Genomic DNA, 21,309 nt, shown 5'->3' on the forward strand with positions numbered 1-21,309 from the left:
AGCCCAGCTTCTGCTCTGGACCCTCCAGTGCAGTGCACAATATAGGTCACCATGATCTCTTAAGCCTGGTGACCTTATTTATCCCACTCAGCCTCTGCTCATACTGCTGTTTCTCTCTCAAGCCCTTACTTCCTTGCTTGTCCAGTTTTGCATGGCTTGTCCTTCTTCCTGTTGAATGCAAGTCCTCTACGTACTCTTTAAATACTAATGCCCTTCAACCTACCCTTTCTGTTCTTCATTCTACTTTCTCCTGAGCAACCCTGTTCAAGTCTATGGCTCCAACTACCACTCCTATGCAAACGACCCCCTTATTCTCTTCTCTGCATTCTCTAAATAGCATGCCTGAACAACTTGTCTGGTTTCCCAGGTGCCTAGTAGATTTTTTTCTTTCTGAGGATCCAATTGTACCTCCATCTAAGCATATAAACATGGAGCTCATTATCTTTCTGCCTTAATTTATTTCTCTTCTTGTTTTCTCTGATTTGGTCACATGCAGATGTCATGTTTGACTTCTATATTCTTCCTCCATTTACACTTGGGTACCAAGATATGCCCAATTGTGCCTCTAAAACATCTTCCCTAGCTCACTTGTTCTTTTGAAGTCTTGACTTAGTATTTTTCTCACTCTCTTTATATCCCCCTTAATGGTTGTTCCTAATAAATAATAATAATAATAATAATTAATAATAATAATTAATGGTTGATCTAATAAACTCAAGTTTGGTTTAGCATTTTCAGACCCCTCAGGGTAGTTTTCAGCAGGGAAGGGCTTCCAGCAATTTCTCACAGTATCTTCTGGCTCTGGTTCTTTGTTTTAAAAAGGCTGATTCTGTCCAACAGTTCCAGTTTTCATAGCCTATTCACTCCATGAGGCCTCAATCAGCCTAAAATAAAACTGGGAAATTTATGCAGAACCTGACATCAGAGCAATATCCTTGTAAGTGGTGGCATCCCATCAGAAAGTGGTATGCTGTCTGAAATAAGATATGTGGTTTGTATTGTAAATAACTAATCACAAGTGCTACAGCTTTGATGCTGGTACTCTGTTTTCAGTATTATTTGTATTCCTTTCTGTAGAAGCCCTCCTCAAGAGCTCACATGATCACATGATCACATGATTACATGCAGAGGCAGAGTACTACATTCCTCACCCCACCTGGAAGGACATGGATACTAAGCTAGAAGTGTCAGTCACTGTGCGTAAATTCACAGCTTGAACTGTGGTTTCAGAAAGTTGAGGACCTCCAGTGGCAAAAAAAAAAAAAAAAAAAAAAAAATCACAGCATAACTACATGGTGTATGTAGTTAGATACCATTCATTATGGTATGTCAGATCAACTAATACATTTAGATATAGTAAGATACTGTTTTCAGCTTTGACAAAGCTACTTACTAGGTATCAATGAGCAACAAAATAATCATGGAAAACAAATCTGTGTCTTCAAAGACTAATTAACTGATTGAAGCTTCAGTGTTGTGGAAAGGTTGGAGTGCTGCAGATCCGGGGACTAATCACCATATCTGGGCTAGCTTTAGGCATCTGAGTAGCCATTTTTTTGTTCACCTCTCTGTCAGAACTAACATCCTATGACTAAAAGGTAAGTACCTGTTGGAATCTATTAACTTAGCAGACCACTGTTTTTCACCAACCAGAAAGCTAAGAATGTTATCACTTGAGGCCTGTAGAAACCTTCTCCCATTTTGCTGTCTCTGTCTCTCTGATGTACCCAGCAATGTATTTTAAAGTTGCCTTGATTTAGGACCTTCTTTATTCTGTAAAACTACAAAAGTTTATGAAACTGCTTCCATGTTAAAACATGGAATTCAAGGCCACCTAAATCTATGTTCCTGTGTCATGGTCACTCAGCTTTGCTCTAGAATAAAACTTTTACTTCCTTTAAGGCATTTGGTTCTCAACCTTCCTAATGCTGCAACCCTTTAATATGGTTCCTCATGTTGTAGTGACCCCCAACCATAAAATTATTTTCATTGCTACTTCATAACTGTAATTTTGCTACTGTTATGAACTGTAATGTAATATCTAATATGAAGGATAGCTGATATGTGACTCTTGTGGAAAGGTCATTTGACCCCCAAAACGGTCACAACTCAAAGGCTGAGAACCACTAGTTTAAGGTGAAATCTGTGGTTTTTTTAGTTGCATAGACCAAAAAATAGACACAATATAGATTACAAGAAGCTAAGAGTTTTACTGCTGGTTACACTGGCTTATGGTATGTTAGGGCAGCTATAAACAATCAAGAGTGAATTGTTGTGGCAGATTATAAGATAAAATAGAACTCTGTATCTTTATCCCTCCTTGCTGTGCATATCTCTTAAGAGAGATGTTAGTTTAAAAAGAGACCTGCCAGTATGTGGGTGACCCTGCAGGCTGTCAGAAACTCTGGGGAGCAAGGTTAACAAGCAGCCCCTGCCTGGATCCTGCATCTCATTCTGACATGGGCTGCCAGCTCAGAACCTCACCCTTTGCTACCTTACTTTCACAAGTTTAGTTGCTAAGCCTGACTATATGTGGGAGTTGTTTTGGACTCAACTGTATTTGTTAAATCACAGCAATCAGATTGCCCTTCTAGCTCATTGTTCTTCTTATTTCCTATTAAATCCAACTGAAAACCCTAATCACAGAGATGGCTGGGAGGAAACAGAAACCAGGCAGCATCTGCAAATAAAAGACCAGGATGTACGATGTTCACTTCTTGTTGATTGGTGCTATGAAGCTAAGAATAACTGGTTGCATTTGCTGACTTCAGCTGCATGCCATCTCACCTTTGGGTTATACCCACACAATGAGATGCTAGAAGTTTGAGTTTACTGTGAAATAAAACACAGCATTTGAATTTGCCTTTGAAGGGTGCTTCCAAGATTAGAAAGCGATTTTCCCTCAGAACCCTTGTCTCTTGTGATTCTGACTTCCTGAATAAACCCAACATTTTTAAAAGTAGGGTTATCTTAGCACTCGTTATATTTCTGCTGCCTAGTATGATTTGAAGTGCTTTGAACTATGTTATAAGATGGGTCAAGCCTGAGGTGAAGAGATGGGAAGAGATGCTTAAAGTGGTCCAGGCAGCATAGATGCCTAGCTTCAGAGTGTATGGCTCTCAACATTCTTAATGCTGTGACCCTTTAACAGAGTTTCTCATGTTGTGGTGACACCCAACTATAAAATTATTTTGTGGCTACTTTATAATTGTAATTTTGCTACTGTTATTAATAATAATGTAAATATCTGATATGCAGAATATCTGATACGGGACCCTTAGAGGGTCATGACCCATAGGTTGAGAACTGATGTTCTAGGTGCTGAAAGGTAGCATGGCTCTTAATTGCTGTTTTATGAGTGCTTGTTCTTTGCAAACTTCTTGAGTCTGAAGACAATGAAAAATGCTTTTATTTTCTACCCCAATTCCTGCCCTCCTGCAGGTACAATAACTCTGAGTAGGCACAATGGATAATTAAACTTTTTAATTTACAGATACTTGAAATTGCTTTGGGAGACAATTTTAGAACTGAAAGTAAGTTATAATTAATTGAATTGTCTGTTTTATTATTGAGCTGCCTAATATATGCCTTATAATTTAATTTGTTCTACAATTTATTTTGTAGTTGCTGAAAAATGATAAAAACAGGATATTGATCCTCATTAATTTATTACTAAGTGACATTTCTACTTATATTCAGAAGCCAAGATCAATCATATCATCTGAAGATCTGAATATATTCTTACCATTTTTAAAATTATAAATTAAAAAAATGTAAATACTACTAAGCAAAACAATGCATAAAACATAATAAAAAGTTTACATAATGTTTTTAAGAAATGATAAAGTTTTGCAAATGACTGCAAAATAGTTAGCAATTTTAGGACTGTTATATTAACTACAAGAACTTGACTATGCTATTGTGTATTGTCCCAAATTCCATCTAATCATGTTAACTCAATATTCAGAGAACCGAAAGTTTGATGGTTGAGGTGGTCCAGAGATAAATAAAGGTGTTTTGAGTTGTTATTTTTTTCCATTAAAAAAAAGAGAGCTATTTAACTTAAGTTTATGTCTGTGAGTGTTTGTATGTGTGTAGGTGTGTTCACCATATACCTGGCACCTATGAAATCCAGAGAGAGCATTGGGTCTCCTGGAACTAGAGTTATAGGCAGTTGTGAGCCACCATGTAGATACTGGAAACTGAAGCTGGATCTTCTGGAAGAGCAGTAAGTATTCTTCACTGTAGAGACATCAATCCAGCCCCTGAGCTGTTTTTAATCATGATGTTTCTGGTCTATAAAAACATGGCAGTGGTACTGAGTCCCAAGGCCAGTGGTATCAGTATCACGACCTGGGAATTTATTTTCTACTAGAATCATACAATCTTGCCCATGGCCTGCTGATCCAAATCCTTGGGGGCTGGAGTTGAGCAGTGTGTCTTCATAATCTCACTCCAAAGCCAGGGTGCTGAATTCCAGTGACTATTGATATGGAGACCTGTCTTTAAACAGTGAGCCTTACCCCAGGTTCCCTGTTTCCCTCTCTAACCTGGAGCTGCTCCCTAAGTCTGTGTGGTGAACAGGTTTGGAGAAGAACTTCGGTGAACTGTATGTCACAATCTGAAGATTCAGAATACTACAGATAGATACACATGATTGAAATACAACAATGGAGTTGCTCACCGAAGCAGACAGTGGGGTACGCTACAGATTCTTTGGTTCTATTCTGTTCAAACACAAAACTTACTCTTACAGTCAAATCCCCACCATGACTTGACTCAGAAAACTCAGCTAATATCTGAGACATGTCAATAAAAATCATGTTACCATGGCACCAACTGGGTCTGATTTATAGTAAGTAGAATGGAAATGTAGCTTAACAGCAACTTTCTCTCCTGTAAATATCTCAATAAGGAATAACTCCTAGAGTTTGGAGTACCGTCAATACTCATTAAGCTGATGAATAACCAGAGGTGCCACCATTTCAAATGGTTGTACCACAGTGCAGATCCTCTGTTCACACGGCACAGTCAGAATTCTCCTAAATCAATTTATGTAACAGTTGTGGACTATCCAAATCACTATATCATGACTCCCTGCAAAGAAATTACATTTTTGATAATTTTCTTTTTCATATACTTAGGCAAATTAAATCGCTAATCAAAGGAAGATTTGTAAGCAACTTCCAAGAGCTGTAACAATATGCTCATGTTAGGAAAATTAATACAAAGAAGTTGCAACAGACACACATGGAGTTATATTCAAGAAACAAACTAGTATAGACTACAATGTTTTTATTTTGAGTTATTCCATCAATTACAGAATAACTGGACAATTATTCTCCAGTGAATGGCATTCCCATGATGCTTTTACTGTTATTGTGGTACACAAGGGCACCACACGACACAGTATTGTGATGGTGGGGTAAATGGTTAACTTTCATCCCAAAGTCAGATTATAATATAGGCTATATATTCCCTATTAGTCAATACAGTGATTCCCTCAGGCTAACTGGCAATGTTTCCATCTGTACCCCATGCAGAAGATGAATGTTTCACCAATAGAGAGCACAAAACCAAAATGCAGGTGTGAAACACTTCTATGCCCAAGGAAAAGGGGTTTTCCTGCAAGGGAAGAGCTGTCCTGGCAGTCAAAGAAGCATCATGCAGTCATGCTTGCAAGCGGCCAGCTGTGGCCAGCTGTGGCCAGCTGTGGCCAGCTGCAGACAGTGCTAGAGGCAAGCAGCCTGTGGGGAGAGCTCAGCTAAAAAACACAGCGCATTTAAAACTACTCTGAGCAAATGAACAGACAGTCATTTGCTAATTGGATTTTTGTAGAGAGAAGTACACACCCCAACATAGAGGGGTCCATATAACAAACTCCTGAGAGACGAGGAACTGGCCTGGGATGGAGAGTGTCCCTGGTCTTAGTTAAGATTCCTTATATAGCTGCATAGGCAGAAGAAATTGGCAACCCACATTAGTTTGCTTGGAAGAACTTATTTATGATTTGAAAAAAGATATATGTGTGAATATATGCTGCATGTGTTTGATATATGTACACATGTGCATGCTTGTGTGTGCATACATGCTTATTCAGACATTTGGAGGCCAGACAATGGTAGTGTGTATCCTACTCTAATACTCTCTGCTCTATTCCCTTGATTCAGAGTCTCTTACTGGAGCTAGACTGGTGGTCAGCAAGCCATAGAGATCCTCCTGTCTCTGCCCCTTACAGCATTGATATTACTGCTGTGTACTTGTGAATGTGGTCATGCCTAAATACCTCATGCATTCTGGGAATTTGAATTCAGGTCCTCATGCTTACATAGCCACTGGTCTTATCCACGGAGCATCTCCTTAGTCTCACATGGTAAGACTTTCAAAGACTGTTGAGTATGCCTGTATCAAGTACTGTATATACATCTTATAGCGAAAGGTGACTCCTGGTCACACTATATAATTAGACCTCTTTTTCTTCTTCCCTTGAATTATTTTGGGAGTCGTGCAGGGTCTCACATATCCCAAGAGGGCCTTGACCTCACTATATGGCCAAGGACAACAGCTAACTTCTCACCCTCCTGCTTCCATTTCTCCAGTTCTGGGATTTCAGCCATAGGCTACCTCAGCCATAAAATACTTTTTGATTTCTTTAAAAGCTCCAAGTGAAGGTACTTGTTTAAATTACTGTTTCTCACAGATGACCCTATTGGAAAGAATCTGCAGATCATCTTCATAACTTGGGACATGAAGGAAGCTGAGCATAGCAACCTACAATTATATATTAATTAAGCACAACCATGCTGGAAAGCTGTGTGTTTCACTTGGCCTTGGGTTTGGATCTTGTTTTATTTCTAGGCTTCACAAACCTCTATGCCATTTCTGATTGGTTCAGCTTAAAGCTTTTCCTTATCAATGGATATCAGATTAAAAAGGAGGGAAAAAAACGACATAGAAAGAGGGACAGAAGAACACTGAGTGTAGGGAAGAGCTACTGTGATTAATCTGACAGATTAGACAGGAACCAGGCCTTGGTTTTATCTTGATCACTCGATCAACTGCATTTTTTCCTGTATGTTATATATAAGGAGCCCAATAACCAGGCATGGCTTGCATTATAAAGGAAGAATTTATCTATAAACACAGTTTATAATGAGAACCTGCACCTTTCAAATTGGTAGTTGCTTCACAAGTAAGAATCACTTTTGCCTGGTAAACAAGTCTCCCTGTTGGGTGCTTAGCAAGTGGGTGGCTTGGTCTATACAACTTCCTTTAATCACGGCCCCGTGGGACTTTAGTCTGTCAGTTCTGTCTTGTCTGCTTAGCATCAGCTCAGCAAATATTATCTGCATCAGAGTCCAGACACAGAATGGTAGAGAAATAGTTAGAGTAGGGGGGGAAGTTTCTAGAAATAGGTCATTTAATATATAATTCCATTCTTACATAATTCCTGGTGTTTCCATTTCACTGAATTTCAGACTGAGATTTCCCACAAGAAATGAGTGATTTCATCACCAAAAGTATTAAACTGGCTTAAATGGATGTCATGAAGCATCAAAACGATTAGAAAGGGAATCTCATGGGATGATTTCCAACTGCCATGTCCATTGATTTCAACAGAAGAACCCAGAAATGAGACTGATGCCCTGAGACTTTGGAGCAGACATTAGCACACTGCAGAAAGTGAGGCTTTATTTCACATAAGCTGATCTGAGACTACCAGTGAATGAACTCATATTAAAAAAAAAAAAAAAAAGAAAAAAGAACCATTTTGTAGCATTGCACATGATTCTGGTGCTTTTCCTTTCTAAAAGGTTAAGTAGCACCTTCATTTTTCACTTTGGTGTGGTGCAGCCGAATTTCTCCTTAGGTTTAAAGACTCATCTCATGTGAAGAGGCTGGTGCTAACTGAGGCTCTGCAGCTTCAGACATTTCGAAATAAAAAAGAAATTTGCTTTCATTTCGAACCTAGCTTTCTGCATGGGCCCATGGCTTACTACACAGAAAAGTCCAATGTGAGTGAAGTAGAAACACTATAGACATAGCTTCACTGGGTCTGTTTTCTCTTGTAAAAATATTTACTTTTTGTGTAACGAGTGTTTGCCTGCATGCATCTAAGTGCCATGTGTATGCAGTGCCTGAGAAGGCCAGAAAGGACATCAGATGCCCTGGAACTGGAGTTATAGATGGTAGTGAGCTGATATGTAGGTACTAGGGATCAAACCTGGGTCCTCTGGAAGAGCAGCCAGTGTCTTTAACTGCCGAGCCACCTCTCTGGCTCCAAGGGTTTGTTTTATTCTTGTTGCTGTTGGTGGCAAGCGGCTGGGTGGGGAAGACCAGCTGCTCCATTGACTCTCGCCTTTAATGACTTCCTGTTCCTCAGTTCCTCAACCCCCACTCACATCAGTTTGTAAGGAAAGACAAGACCTTGGCAAGCGCAGGTGCCAGCTAATTAATGTTTTGCTCTTTGCTTGATCTCAACAAGCAAATGAGAGAGCACACACGGGTCACCCAATGGTCTTCAAATGGCGGGTAAGGACAGCCAGGGGGAGCAAGCGGGTAACGTTTGTCATCACAAACCTCATAGGAGAATCTCTCCCCTTCCTTCTTCTGTTCGTGGAATTGCAAGGCACGGATGTTGAATAGAGACACGACACATTACAGACACAACACATAGCACATTTGACGCGGCTTTCATGACGTGAAAAATTAAGCACTGACATAGCACGATTGCCACAACATGGATTCTAAGACAAGCGTCAACTTCAAGATGACAGTGTAAAATGTAATCTTTGTCATACTACCAATCAGTAGCTTATATGCATACATTTTAATTGCACAGCAGGTCAGCTGGCTCTTTCCCTGTCCCTGAACATACCACCATTTACTAAAATGTCATTACTGTCATAGTGACTGATGTAAATGCTAATGGGATTTTAGAGATAAACAAACAAACAAACAAACGCTTCCTGTTCCTTGATAAAAACCATATTAAAAAGTAAGACACTTTCCATAGCAAAGCAAAATGCTACTAACATTCAGCTAAGAGTCCTTTGGTAAAGACAAGAGTGGACACACACTCACCTCTTTCCCACCCATGGATTCAAACATTTTTTCCAGCTGGACCCGCAGTTGTTGGATGTTGTTCATCAATATGCAAGGCTTATAGGAAGAGAAAGAGAGGCCAATGTGATGTGCATCCTTCATATGTAACCTTCGGGGCGAGTCTAACTTATACAGTGTATAGCTGTCACCTGTGGCCTGCTATACCTATCAAACGTAATCATTCTGCTACTTTGAATGATGGCTTTTAATTGCTGGGACAGGAAAGGAAATAAATGATCATTTTGGGGAATACAGTTTAACAACGAACAACACATGCAATGGCACATGGAGACTGACTACCAGCACCCCCCTTTTTTTCCTGTTATGGTATTTTGGACATCAGAATTAGTCACTTTTTATTTATGTTTTTGTTTGATTTGATGATTGAGAAGAAGTTGGGGACCCCTGTGGTTGAATTAGGGAAAGGCTGGAAGAAGTGGAGGAGGAGGACAACCAGCAGTCTCAACAAACCCGGACCCCTGAGATCTCTCAGACACTGAGCAACCAACCAGGCCGCATACACCAGCTGGCCCGAGGCCCCCGGCACACGTACATTGTACATCGGAGGACTCCCTGGTCTGACCTCACTGGGAGGAGAGGCACCTAACTCTGGAAAGACTTGAGGCCTCAGGGAGGGCCTGAGATGGTGTGGGAGGGTGGGGGGATGGGGACATCCTCTTGGGGACAGGAGAGGAGGAATGGGATGAGAAACTGTCAGAGGGCAGAACGGGAGGGGAATAACACCTGGACTGTAAAAAAAAAAAAAAAAAAAAAAAAAAAAAAAAAAAAAAAAAAGATTAAAGATGAAAAACAACAGCAACAACAACAATGTTTCTTATGTTCCAGGCTGGTCTCAGATGGCTTAGGGTGACCTTGAATTTAGGATTTTCCTGCCTCTACTTCCAGGTTCTGGTTCTGCAGTGCTGTAGACTGAGCCCAGGATTTCATAGATGCTTTGCGAGTGCCCTTCCAATGGAGCTGTATTGCCAACCTACTCCATTCCATGTTGGACATTATTTTTTATTTTGAGAAAAATCAATTAATTTCAATTCCCTGGTAATTGTGCTGCTTTAAAGCCAAAAAGTATCTGCATTTCTCTTTTAAACCCAAGAAAACTTACAAAAAAAAAAAAAAAAATTAAAGTAACTTTAATGGAGTCTCTGTCACTAAAGCCAGGAAACTATTGACTATTCCTTTCGCTATCTGGCTCCAGACCAAGTGTGCTTCTTTTCTCGATTTCCTCTTTGCTTGTGTGGATTCCTTTCCATCACTTAGATTAGAATTTTCCTTCCTTGGTTTCAACTTTCCTATCACCTACTTTGAATTTATTTTATAAAGACTCTATATTGAGTTTTTGTTTTACTGTCACTGGCTAAATGTAAACACCTTGCATGGTGCTGAGGCACTGGGCAGACGGCAGCTCTGTGCTTGCACAGGATGCATGCTTAGGCACTTGAGTCGTTTCTAGGGAGGGAGAAAAGGGCAGTGGTGATATAAAACTTTGTGATAAGACTAGATGTCAATTCGAAATTAATTTCTAATCAGAAAATAGATTTTGGCATAGTTGCAAAAATCACTGATGGCTGCTGCTACACATTGATTCTGAAGAGTTAGTGGCTCAGAGCTAGGGATGACACAGACAGAAAATGGACACACCTTCCAAGTGGCTGGGAAGGGAGCCAGCAATGAATTAGAAGGTCAGACAAAGGACTCGTGGGACATCACAGAGGCGTTAGCTCTCATCAGTGGAAAGATTTTATTATTACCTTAACCACATGACAGACCTTCGAGAGACTTTGTACTTGACTCTTAAAGTGACCACAACCTAAGTTTGATTTATGGAAACAATTTCACACTTCTATTCTGTTCCTGGATTCTGGCCACTTAAATATTTTATTTTTTCTTTAAACACAGATAACTGAGAGTTATACTCCAGAGTTTCTGATTGTCGAACTGGAATGCTCAAGACAGTTTTGATGCCCTCTGCTCCCAAAAATCACGATCAGCATGCCTTGATACAGGCATACTCTATTTGATTTATTGGATGTTAGCATTTAAGCCTATTCTTCTCAGCATTCAGAACAGGACTAGAATACCAATTCTTTATATAAAAGCCATACACCAACTCAGATATGATCATTTCTGATTTTCAAGAATGCTAGGGAATGTAAAATGGACAGAGAGTTGGACTCACTTGGGACAATGGCTACTCACCACATAGAAAGAGTAAGGAGAAGAGAGAGATAAAGTTGAGTTTTTAAGATAAATATAAAGTTGAGTTTTCAAAATAAATATAAAGCTCTTCTCCTTTACTAAACTTTTCCTGACCTTGAAATGCCCCAAGTCCACTGATATTACTACATTGACTTATTAAATCATTGATTAGAACTAGATTACTATTCAATTATACCTCCAACCTAAGCACAAAACAGCTTGATTCTAGCAATTCTGTAGTCAGTGAGTAAGAATAAATGAATTAAAGTTTTAATAAATCCATCCAGGCATGGCATATGCCTTGCATCCCAGAACTGGGAGGCTGAGGCAGGAGGACTCAAGGTTCAAGGCTGGCATGGGTTAAGTAGCAAGGTTATGCATTTAAAAATTTGAAAAACAAAACCAACCCAGTAAAAGGAACATTATCCTAACTGAATTCTATTGCTTTCTGAAGAGTTTATGGAAATTAAAAAATATATTTGGGCATAGCTGTTATGCAGTATGTGTACTGTGTACATTTTGAGTTATCTTGAGAACAGTCAAAACCCTAAGGGACTCACTTATTGTCACAGTAAGAAGGGGCCAGATAGTCCACAACACTAAGCCTAGCACTCGGGTGGAAAAGGAAGATGGATCAGAAATTCAAGGTCAGCCTGAGCTACATGGAACCTGTCTCGAAAACAGCAATAAATTAGCATGTGATGCTACATAAAAATATTCGCAGGTGGACATTTTGTTGAACTGTAGACTTTAATTCTGACTTCAGACACATCAAATGTTATAGTCATGTCTTTTTGAAAATTTTATTTACTTTGTGTGTGTGTGTGCATGTATCATAGTATACATGTAGAAAGAAGTCAGTTCTTTCTTTCTAATGTTGCTTCTAATGATGTGACTCATGTCATCAGGCTTTTATGGCATGTGAATTTACCCATGAGCCATCTTACAAACCCTCATTGTTATACCTCAAATATCTATCTTTGAATGTTTCTTACTGCACTTGTAGATGACTAGGAATATATGATGAATTTCAATGCTTTCATTTTTTTTTTTGTGAGACAGGGTCTCACTATGTAGTTCTGGTTGTCTGGAACTCATCATGTATACCAGGTTTGCCTTGAACTCATAGGGATCCACCTGTCTCTGCCCCCTGAGTGCTGGGATTAAAGGTATGTGTCACTATATCTGACTTACGGTTTTGATTCTTAAGGGAAATTTGTAATATATATTCATGAAAAGGCACAAACTTCTGTTTGTGAAGACTTGAGGCAATGCTATGTACAGCTGTGTATTCAATCAAGACACCTTGATGAAATTAAAATGATTTTAAACTTAAACAATAGAATTCAAAGATAGCCAGGAGACTGCTTGGCTAGGATGAAGCCAATGAAAGGTACAGGTGCTAATGGGTATGGTAACTGGGCAGAGCTGTAACTCTCTGTGTGTACAGTTTGATTTTTCTTATAAACATATCAATGCATTTTATCTTCATTGAGATCAATTGTAAACCTAAAATATGATGAATAGTAAAGTTTGATTCAAAGTAGAGACATTCCAATATGGCTAAAATGTACACTAATTTACAGGTGCTGAGCCTTATTTACATAGGCTCATGTTATTTACGTAGGCTTTTAATTAACTATAAAATTCCATTTTGGGGGCTAGAGAGATGATTCAGTGGTTAAAAACAGGCATTGCTCTTGCAAAAGACCTGAGTTCAGTTTCCACCACCCACATTAGGCGTCTCAAAACTGCCTGTGACTTCAGCTCCATGGGGATCCAATACCCTGTTGTAGCCTTGCCTCCATGGACTCGACATTCACATGTATAAACTCTTACACAACACACACACACACACACACACACACACACACACACACAAATAAATACTGAAAAAAGTTTTTGAAAGATCAACTCCCATACAAAAATAACACAATATATATTGATTTACATTTATCAGGACAGGGGGAGGTTTCAAATGGCCTGGAATTTAGAATGTTAACATGTGAAGTAGAAGGTTGCCCAGCATTTAAAGAGCTAACCGAAATCAGTTATTTCTCAGCTAACTTCCCAAAATACCTGTTTTGCCATCTTAGTAAAATTGGAGTGTTTGCTGAAACTACAAGATACTCTTGTGATCTGCAGACTTAACACTGGAAGCATGCATCATCTTTTAACCTTTAAATGAAAATATATGCTTCCAACAAGTAAATAGTCTCCTTTTTAGACAGCTGGGGTCAAAGGTGGCTGGAACTCAGTGCTGAGATTGTCTGAACATTATCATCAGCTTGCTGGGAAGCATATTAATAGAAGGGAAAGAAGCATCTACTGGGATCTTCGAGAACCATCAGGACTGGCTTGTCGTAATGAGCTGTCAGCCAGGGTGAGCTGGTTCTCCTGCCCAGCTCCTGATTCTCCTTCGGCCTTGCCAACTAGTGCGGGCTGGTTTTCATTTTTATTTTTACTTTTGCAAGGAGGAAGAAAAAGTTGCTCTTAAGAACCCTGTGGGTGCTTCAGTGTTATTCAAAAAATCCCCACAATGTGGGCCACACAGTTTTCTTGATACTAAGGACAGAAATAAGAACACTTTCCCTTTACATCATGTAATCACTCTGATTATATGATTGCAAACAACTTCGATTCATCTTGATTTTTTTTAATGCCTTTTGCTGAATAGTTGCAATACTGCTTTGGATTTTAAAAGTATTCCTGGATCATCAAAAAAAAAACCATGGAGACATGGATAATTCACAGGAGGAAGCATCATTGCCCTGTATATTTTACTCTTTTTCAATTGGTTTGAGAATGGAAAGACTAAATTATACTTATTTGAGAGTGGGTAAAAAGCAGCAATGGTTGTTATCAACATTCACTTAATTCTTATCTCCCTAGTTCTCAGCTTCAATGCTTTAGGAGTTGGTGCAATTTCAATGGTTTATCATCTTGTTTCTCTCAACACAGAAAACCATAATTTGGTAGGCACTGGCCACTTTCTGCCTTCTATCCAATCTTGATAGGAAACCCATGTGCCTGTAAAGGTTTGCAGGCAATGCTCTGAGATTCCCTAGCTCTCACCACCCACTATGGAACCCATAGTCCTACTTACCACTGTCTCTTTATCGCAATATGAACTGAAGTCACTTGATACGATCGCAGCGTACTGGACCAGAACCTTATTGATGGTCTGAGAAAGAAAATATCATGCAATGCACATCATTTAAGTGAATTAAACATGCTACCTTACAGAAACACATCCAGGCTAAGTCAGGCAAACACAACTCTCTTTTAGCTAAAGGGAGTCTTAGATGGGCTCAGTCCTTACCCATGTCCAAAGAGAAATCACAAATCACTGCATGTATATGACAGTTTGTCAGAGTTCTGAAGAGCATTTCAAAAACACCTCAGAGATCCGTAGTCTATCAGAACAGCATCTACACTATCATACAGTTATTCTCTAACTTTACTCAGGAGAGACATAGGCTTTCCTGTGGCAATTTCTTCACAGCTTCGAGACTTGATGTCTCATAATCCGGATACTTGCCCACCTTCCCCACTGATGCTGTGGGCTTGGAGTTCTCCCTTCGACTTCTTTCTGGCTCCTAATCCTTTTTGCCATCTCATCTTTATCACATAAGGTTATCTGCAGTAGATGATTTCTCAACTTTCTCCATCATTTCTCAGTGCCTCGTGTCTGAGAAAGGTTAGACATTTTCATGACACCACTCCGCAGTGATTCTCTTCAGAAATAAGGATTTACATTGTGTACTATCACAAACGACTGTTAAAGTATGAAACCAGCTCTCTCCTACCCCGCCCTTTCCTTCTCAGATTTCCTGTTACTGTTGTTTAGCAACGCATTATTTATTTACTGTTATTTACTGCACATCAGTTGCTAAAAATGTTGCCTGTTCACTTCTCTTTTGTACCAAAATTTGATATTTTCTTCCTTTCTCTAAAACTTCTTGTGAACTCCTGCATGACCCCTGCTTCTAAAAATTATGGAAAAAAGAGAAAAATGTACACTGTGTTGATGAAACGTATTGTTTTTGTGTAAAGATACACCGAGGAGTTTGCATTCTTCAGGTCTTACATTCACATAGAGGTAACATGTCAACTGTGAATGCCATCTTCTTAGAAAAGCTAAGGCAACAATAATGATTGAATTGTGTTATTTATTCATAGAGAAACCAAAGAGCCAAACCATCTCCTTTTAAAATGTATTTTTTTGGGCTGAACTCAGAAGGTGTGAGCATGCATTGGTCTATAGGACCCCAGTTCCATTCTGAGCACACATAGCAGGTTACTTCCAAACACCTGTAACTCTAGTTCTCAGGGATCTGATGCCCCCTTCTGGTATCTGCAGGCACCTGTACTAACATTCATATATTCTGACATTGAGACCCAGATACACATACATATAAAATAAAATTTCCCCCATTGGATCGCGACTCATTGGGAGAGATATTCCCAAGAGTTAAGTAAGCTAAGGAAGGAATTTTAAGCCCACAGACTGAATCTAGCAAATTTGACTATAAACTTGTTTTATTGACTTTTAAGTTCACAATAAGAAGCTAGAATTATGCATAATGTGTTGACAGGAGATTGATGCTTTCCAGAAATGCATGGTGCTAAGATAATGAGAGTCAGTTTAAATAAAAATTTGGCCAAAAAAAAACAAAAAAAAAAAACAGAAGGTCTCATTAAGCAGTAGATCAATAAATCCAGGGAAACGGACGGCTGGTTAGACAGAAGTATCTTCTGAGTGAAGCTGCTCATAGTTTCCTTTAGATGACATGTAGAGTGACTGTGGGATTTCCTGGGGGTGTTCGCTCATCTGTGCTTGTGAGCACAACTCTCAGTGCAGAGTTTCTTAATGCCAGTACAAACTGTGGCAATTATCTGACCCTGTCCCTGAAACTCATACATATAAGCCAGCGTGTTCTAGTTTGCTGTATCTTAGACATAACATGCTGGAGATGAGATGTGAATAGAAAAATACCCTTCACAGTCCAGTGTCATCTAGAAATTCATGTGGCTGCTAGGTGACTTGTTGACTAGCCCACTTGCTTTTCTGGAGAAGGAAGAACAATCTACAAGGCTATCTATAATTGTTCTCAGTGAATCCCCCATGGTATGCTACTTGGATCTAAATCAGCAGAAAATACCACCCTTGTCTCCCAGGTTGTAGAAAACTAGTTCTGACTCTCATATTTACTAGCCTAACAGTCAAAACACAGGATAGACTGTGAGTGAGGAAAAGCATGGGTCATATCAAGTGTAGCTAGAGACCATATACCTTTGGAGCTGTAGAGTACTGCTTTAACAGCCCTGGTTATTCTGTATTCCTACACCAGTAAGCCTGAATGAAAATCTTGAATGAACACTTGAAGGCCAACTTCCATTTCATTCTAATTTATTCACCAAAGTAAACCAAATCTGGTCATTGTTTCGTTACTCTAAATTAGCAATTGCTTGGGGGCGTATGTCCCAAATTATTGCTTCTCTGACTATGGCTCTGGGAATTGTCATCAGCATTGCCTTCAAGTGTGGAAATGCAAATTCTCAGATACTGCCTCAGATCTGTACAGTTGGCACTTCTGGAGCCATTGTCAGCAGCCTCTGTTTTCAACAAACCACCTTCAGCAGAGTAAATTGCATGCCAAAACTTAAGAGGAACAGGTGGCAGCATAGAGGTCACTATTCAGAGAGGAGCTCCCAGGGCAAGGCTCACACAGGGGTTCTGCCTATAAAGTATTCTGAGTTATAGAATCAGTAACCGTGACAGGGATGGGAAGGGATGAAGAAAATGGGAAGGATGGAGGGATAAAGGAACACATTCATGGGACAGCCTCTTGGTGAATGTCTGCATCTTGTTTCTCAGAGTTTATATGAAGGAGAAGTCACGGATGGTGAGAGTTCTTTAATGCTATAGAAGCACAGCTAGTGAAAAAGCTTCAGATTTAGAAACATGGAGTCCTAACGGGATTGTGGCAGTGACGTAAGAATCTGTGACATTTAAAGGATTAACCAGGATGGCTAGAATGTCCTCTGGTTTTGGAAAGTTCTGATGTGCCATGTTGCCACTGCTGACATACTGAATGGGTTGTCTGTCAACACTCAGCAGAGAGCTATGATTTCCTTAGCTAATGTCAGGTCAACATACTTGGGAGGCCCATCTACGGCATTGCTCTTAGGATCAGTAGTTGGAAATTCTGGTTCAGAAGTTATCTTTATTCAGTGTGTGTGTGTGTGTGTGTGTGTGTTTGTCTGTGTGTAAGTCAGAGATTGACATCAGAAACTTTCTTCAATTGCTTTCCCCAACTAGACTGCCAGACTACACTGGAACCTGACTCCTCCTGTCTCTTTATGCTCAGACCTAGGACTACAGACACATGGCATCTTGCCCAACTTTCTATATCTGAGCTGGGAATCAAAACTCGGGTCCTCGTGCTTGCATAGCAAGTACTTCACAACTCAGCAATCTCTCCAAGTCCTTTAATAACATTTCAGGTGTCAACTAACTCTCTAAGGAGAGGAAGACTCTCATATCAATTCAGCCTCAGCAGAAGAGGGGACTCTATCCAGTTCACTGTGTCCTCTATATATCTTAATACATCCCGCATATGATAAATCTCCTGATTATTCTGCACAGATACCTAGGCTGGGCCTTAAGGGTAAAAATAATTGATGAGACTCTAAAGTGAGAGTGTCTGGATATGTCATGTGATGTAGACTCACATGGTGTTTTGCTGAGGCAAGACCTGTGGTAAGAAGACACATGATGTTTGGAGAAAATATAAATAGGACTCAATGGACAGTGACAGTGTACGTGTATAGAAACGCTTCCTTGGTCTCACATCTTCTCTGATCTTCACTTCTTTGAATGAGGCATGGCAGAGAAGTTCTCCTGGTGCTGTGTCTGGTCCAAGTTGTTCCTGCTGACTTGCGCCAATTTGGTGGAGACCTGGCAGTTTCTGCTGGATTGTGCTGCTGCTGCTGATTTGTGCTTGGTATCTTGATACTACTGAACTGGACTGCTGGTATCCTGACAAATGAAGACTGGAATCACCCCCAAAGAACTACTTCTAAACTTGTCCACATCCCCTTGTTCTATTTACCATCTTTTCTCCGCTACCTGTGGATGGCGGACTAAAAGTGGGGGTGGGGTGTGGAAGCATTTGAGAACGTTTATTAACAGGAGGCTTTGAAAAATCTAAGACTACAAGATTTTATTCTACAACCAACAATGGGTTTCAGATCACATTGCTGTGAGAAGAGAGTTTGGGCAATGCTTAGTTTCACTCCATGCCATTTCTACGTGGTGACGCATCTCAGTCACCACATATTTCCAGCCCATGTCATCATTCAAAACACTTTGAAGGGTAATGGTGTATACCTCATGGGGTTTTAGGGAGGTGAGTGAGGTACTGTGAATAAGATGATTAAAATATCATTATAGTTGATGAATTGTCATTATTATTTTTTAAGTTAGGATTAGGTTTTAGAACACAAGGAAAATGATATGCATGACTCATATTCCTTTAACTCCAGCATCTGGCAGGTGCCCTGATATTTACCAGGGACCAAAGAAGATGTTTTGTTTTTTAAATAATATTAGAGATTATTATATTGCATGTCTTCAATTTTATAAACTTATATATTTTATGTGTATGAGTGTATACCATTGTGTATGCACGGACACATGATAAAGTTCTCATAGAAGCCCAGATTGACTAGAACTGTGGTTAAACAGTTGAGAGCCACCATATGGCTACTGAGATTTGAACCTGGGTCCTCTACATTGGCAGCCTGTGATCTTAACCATTGAGCCATGGCTCCAACCCTCGTATTTCTTTATAAAATTTACCTACCTGTACTTGTCGAGAGCAGTAGGACGGTTACATCAAACCAGGACTGATGTATCAAGTTTACAAACCCCTCTGTGCAAAACCTTACAGATTCTGTATATCTCTTAACAAGCAAAGAGTTTTCTTAGTCATCCTAATCAACAAAGACTTGAATTTAATGCATTTCATAGCAGATTAAAAACTGTCATAGAATTTGGCTGACAGATGCCTGGAATCCTACACGGAGTCCTAACTATTGTCCAAGTGATGCCAGCCACTTTGATTATATCTTAAATCTTTTCACATTGTACAGCTATTTTCCCCACTTAGCTTGTTGAGCCTTCTAGAACCCCTGCCCTCCCCTTGTCAGACCTCTCTGGCAGGAACTCTTGAGTCATACAATAGTGGAGAGGTCTTCTCTAGGGTCACCTGAGCTGTCTGATGTTCTATGACCCAGAAGTAAATCTCTGTGAACCATAGAGTTTATAGATGTAATTGTTACCACAGGATGATCTGATCTGACACAGGGAAAGAAGATACTATCTGCTAGAAGACATCCGTACTAATTAGAAGAAAATGTGAACATTCGTCTGAGAGACAAGGCCAATGACAGGGTCAGAGCTGAGCCTTCCATTCCCAGAGCACCTTCACTTCAGTCTTTTGGGGATAATGACAGTCTTTTGGGATATGTTTGTTTTTAAAAGCAGTCACATGCTCAGTGTGCCTATTTGTTATGAGTTAAGTGGTTTTCTCAAAACTTGATACTTAAAACCTTTAATCACTAGGAGCCCAGAATGTGACAAATATTCAGATAGAATGTCTTCATTTTGTTTAGTGATAAGGCCTTAAGAAGGCTATTAAGTTAAAAAGATATCTCTCTAGGATGGATCCTATAATGCAATTGGCAGGAATCATTGTAAGATGAAAAAACTAGATACACAGGGACACCAGGGTGTTCAGAGGGCAGTCCCTGTGAAGTCATATTGGAAATGGAGCTTCAGAAAGCTACAAGGTCTCAGAAGAAACCAAATGGACAAATACAAGAACTCTGAACTATCTTCCAAACTGAGAAAATGTATCTCTGTTGTTTAAGGTTCCCAGTGTACTATAGTTTGTTATAGCAGTCTTAACAAACTTAGACCTTCAGTGTTCACAATTTCAGTGGGTTTTGGTATTTTCTAGCAAGACATATGTATTTTTGTGTGTTTATTTATTAAGAGAACAAACTTCATTTCTTTTCTCATTAGACCCAGAAAGTATATGTTCTTTTGACTTCTCTGATAGTGCAAAGATTACATTTGAAATAGACATGGCATAAAGTTTTAACATTGTCACTATGAGTCATAGATTGTGGTTTTTTTTTCATGATAACACCTTTAGTAACCAGGTGAGTAACATCAGTGGGTTCTTCTCAAATGAATATCTGGTATCACCTCATCAGCCCAAAGTCAGACCAGTGTTTTCCTCAGTCAGTCATGAAAATGTGTAGCCACATTCCCAAATTATTAAGTATAATGTAACTACTCTGTTTCAAAATTCTAAAATGGCATCTGTATCCAAAATGGCACCAAATCCTAACTGTCTGTCTAGGTTAGCTTTTCCTAGAGAAAACATGCCTCATGCAACCCACCTTTGCAAATCGTCTCATTAAGTGTGATAGGGCTTCAGGATTGGGGCATTCCAGTTTCTTAATAATCTCAAAGCTCTGGTTAAGCTGAGCAAAAACATCAACCACAGAACAGGAGAAGAGGGCATGGTCTGATGTCTGCTGGAACTGAGGGGTGAGAAGAAAGATTATTTGAGCAAGGAAGGGGGAGAAGGGAACTTCACTATGTTTCTATGCTTCTATGAAGGTGCTCCGCCACCCACCCACTCCAGCCTCCTCACCCTGGCATTCTCCTACAATGGGGCATCGAGCCTTCACAGGACCAAGGGCCTCTCCTCCCACTGATAACCCAAAAGGCCATTCTCTGCTACATATGGAGCCATGGGTCCCTCCATGTGTATTCTCTGGTTGGTGGTTTAGTCCCTGGGAGCTGGGGGGGGGGGGTTCTGGTTGGTTGATATTGAACAACAGATACTATCACATCTGGTCCCTGTGTTGGGATTGAAGTTCAATGAGGAGGGGTCTCATGATCAGCAG

The 21,309-nt window shown here is 39.8% G+C and overlaps 1 protein-coding gene across 2 annotated transcripts in view; it reads right to left on the reverse strand.

Moving 5' to 3' along the window:
• Nucleotides 1–21,309, reverse strand: part of Unc13c (unc-13 homolog C) — a 478,076-nt gene that overhangs the window by 66,564 nt on the left and 390,203 nt on the right. The window contains exons 21-24 of one of the 2 annotated variants that reach the window (XM_076937867.1): nucleotides 20,797–20,940; nucleotides 14,426–14,503; nucleotides 9,085–9,162; nucleotides 8,581–8,610 (exon numbers count right to left, since the gene is read on the reverse strand). In XM_076937867.1, coding sequence (XP_076793982.1) covers nucleotides 8,581–8,610; nucleotides 9,085–9,162; nucleotides 14,426–14,503; nucleotides 20,797–20,940 — 330 coding nt within the window. The remainder of the gene's footprint in view (nucleotides 1–8,580; nucleotides 8,611–9,084; nucleotides 9,163–14,425; nucleotides 14,504–20,796; nucleotides 20,941–21,309) is intronic. The other variant, XM_076937868.1, reaches the window with a different exon arrangement.

This window comes from Arvicanthis niloticus, chromosome 7 (genome assembly GCF_011762505.2).
Source record: "Arvicanthis niloticus isolate mArvNil1 chromosome 7, mArvNil1.pat.X, whole genome shotgun sequence".
Lineage (NCBI taxonomy): Eukaryota > Metazoa > Chordata > Mammalia > Rodentia > Muridae > Arvicanthis > Arvicanthis niloticus.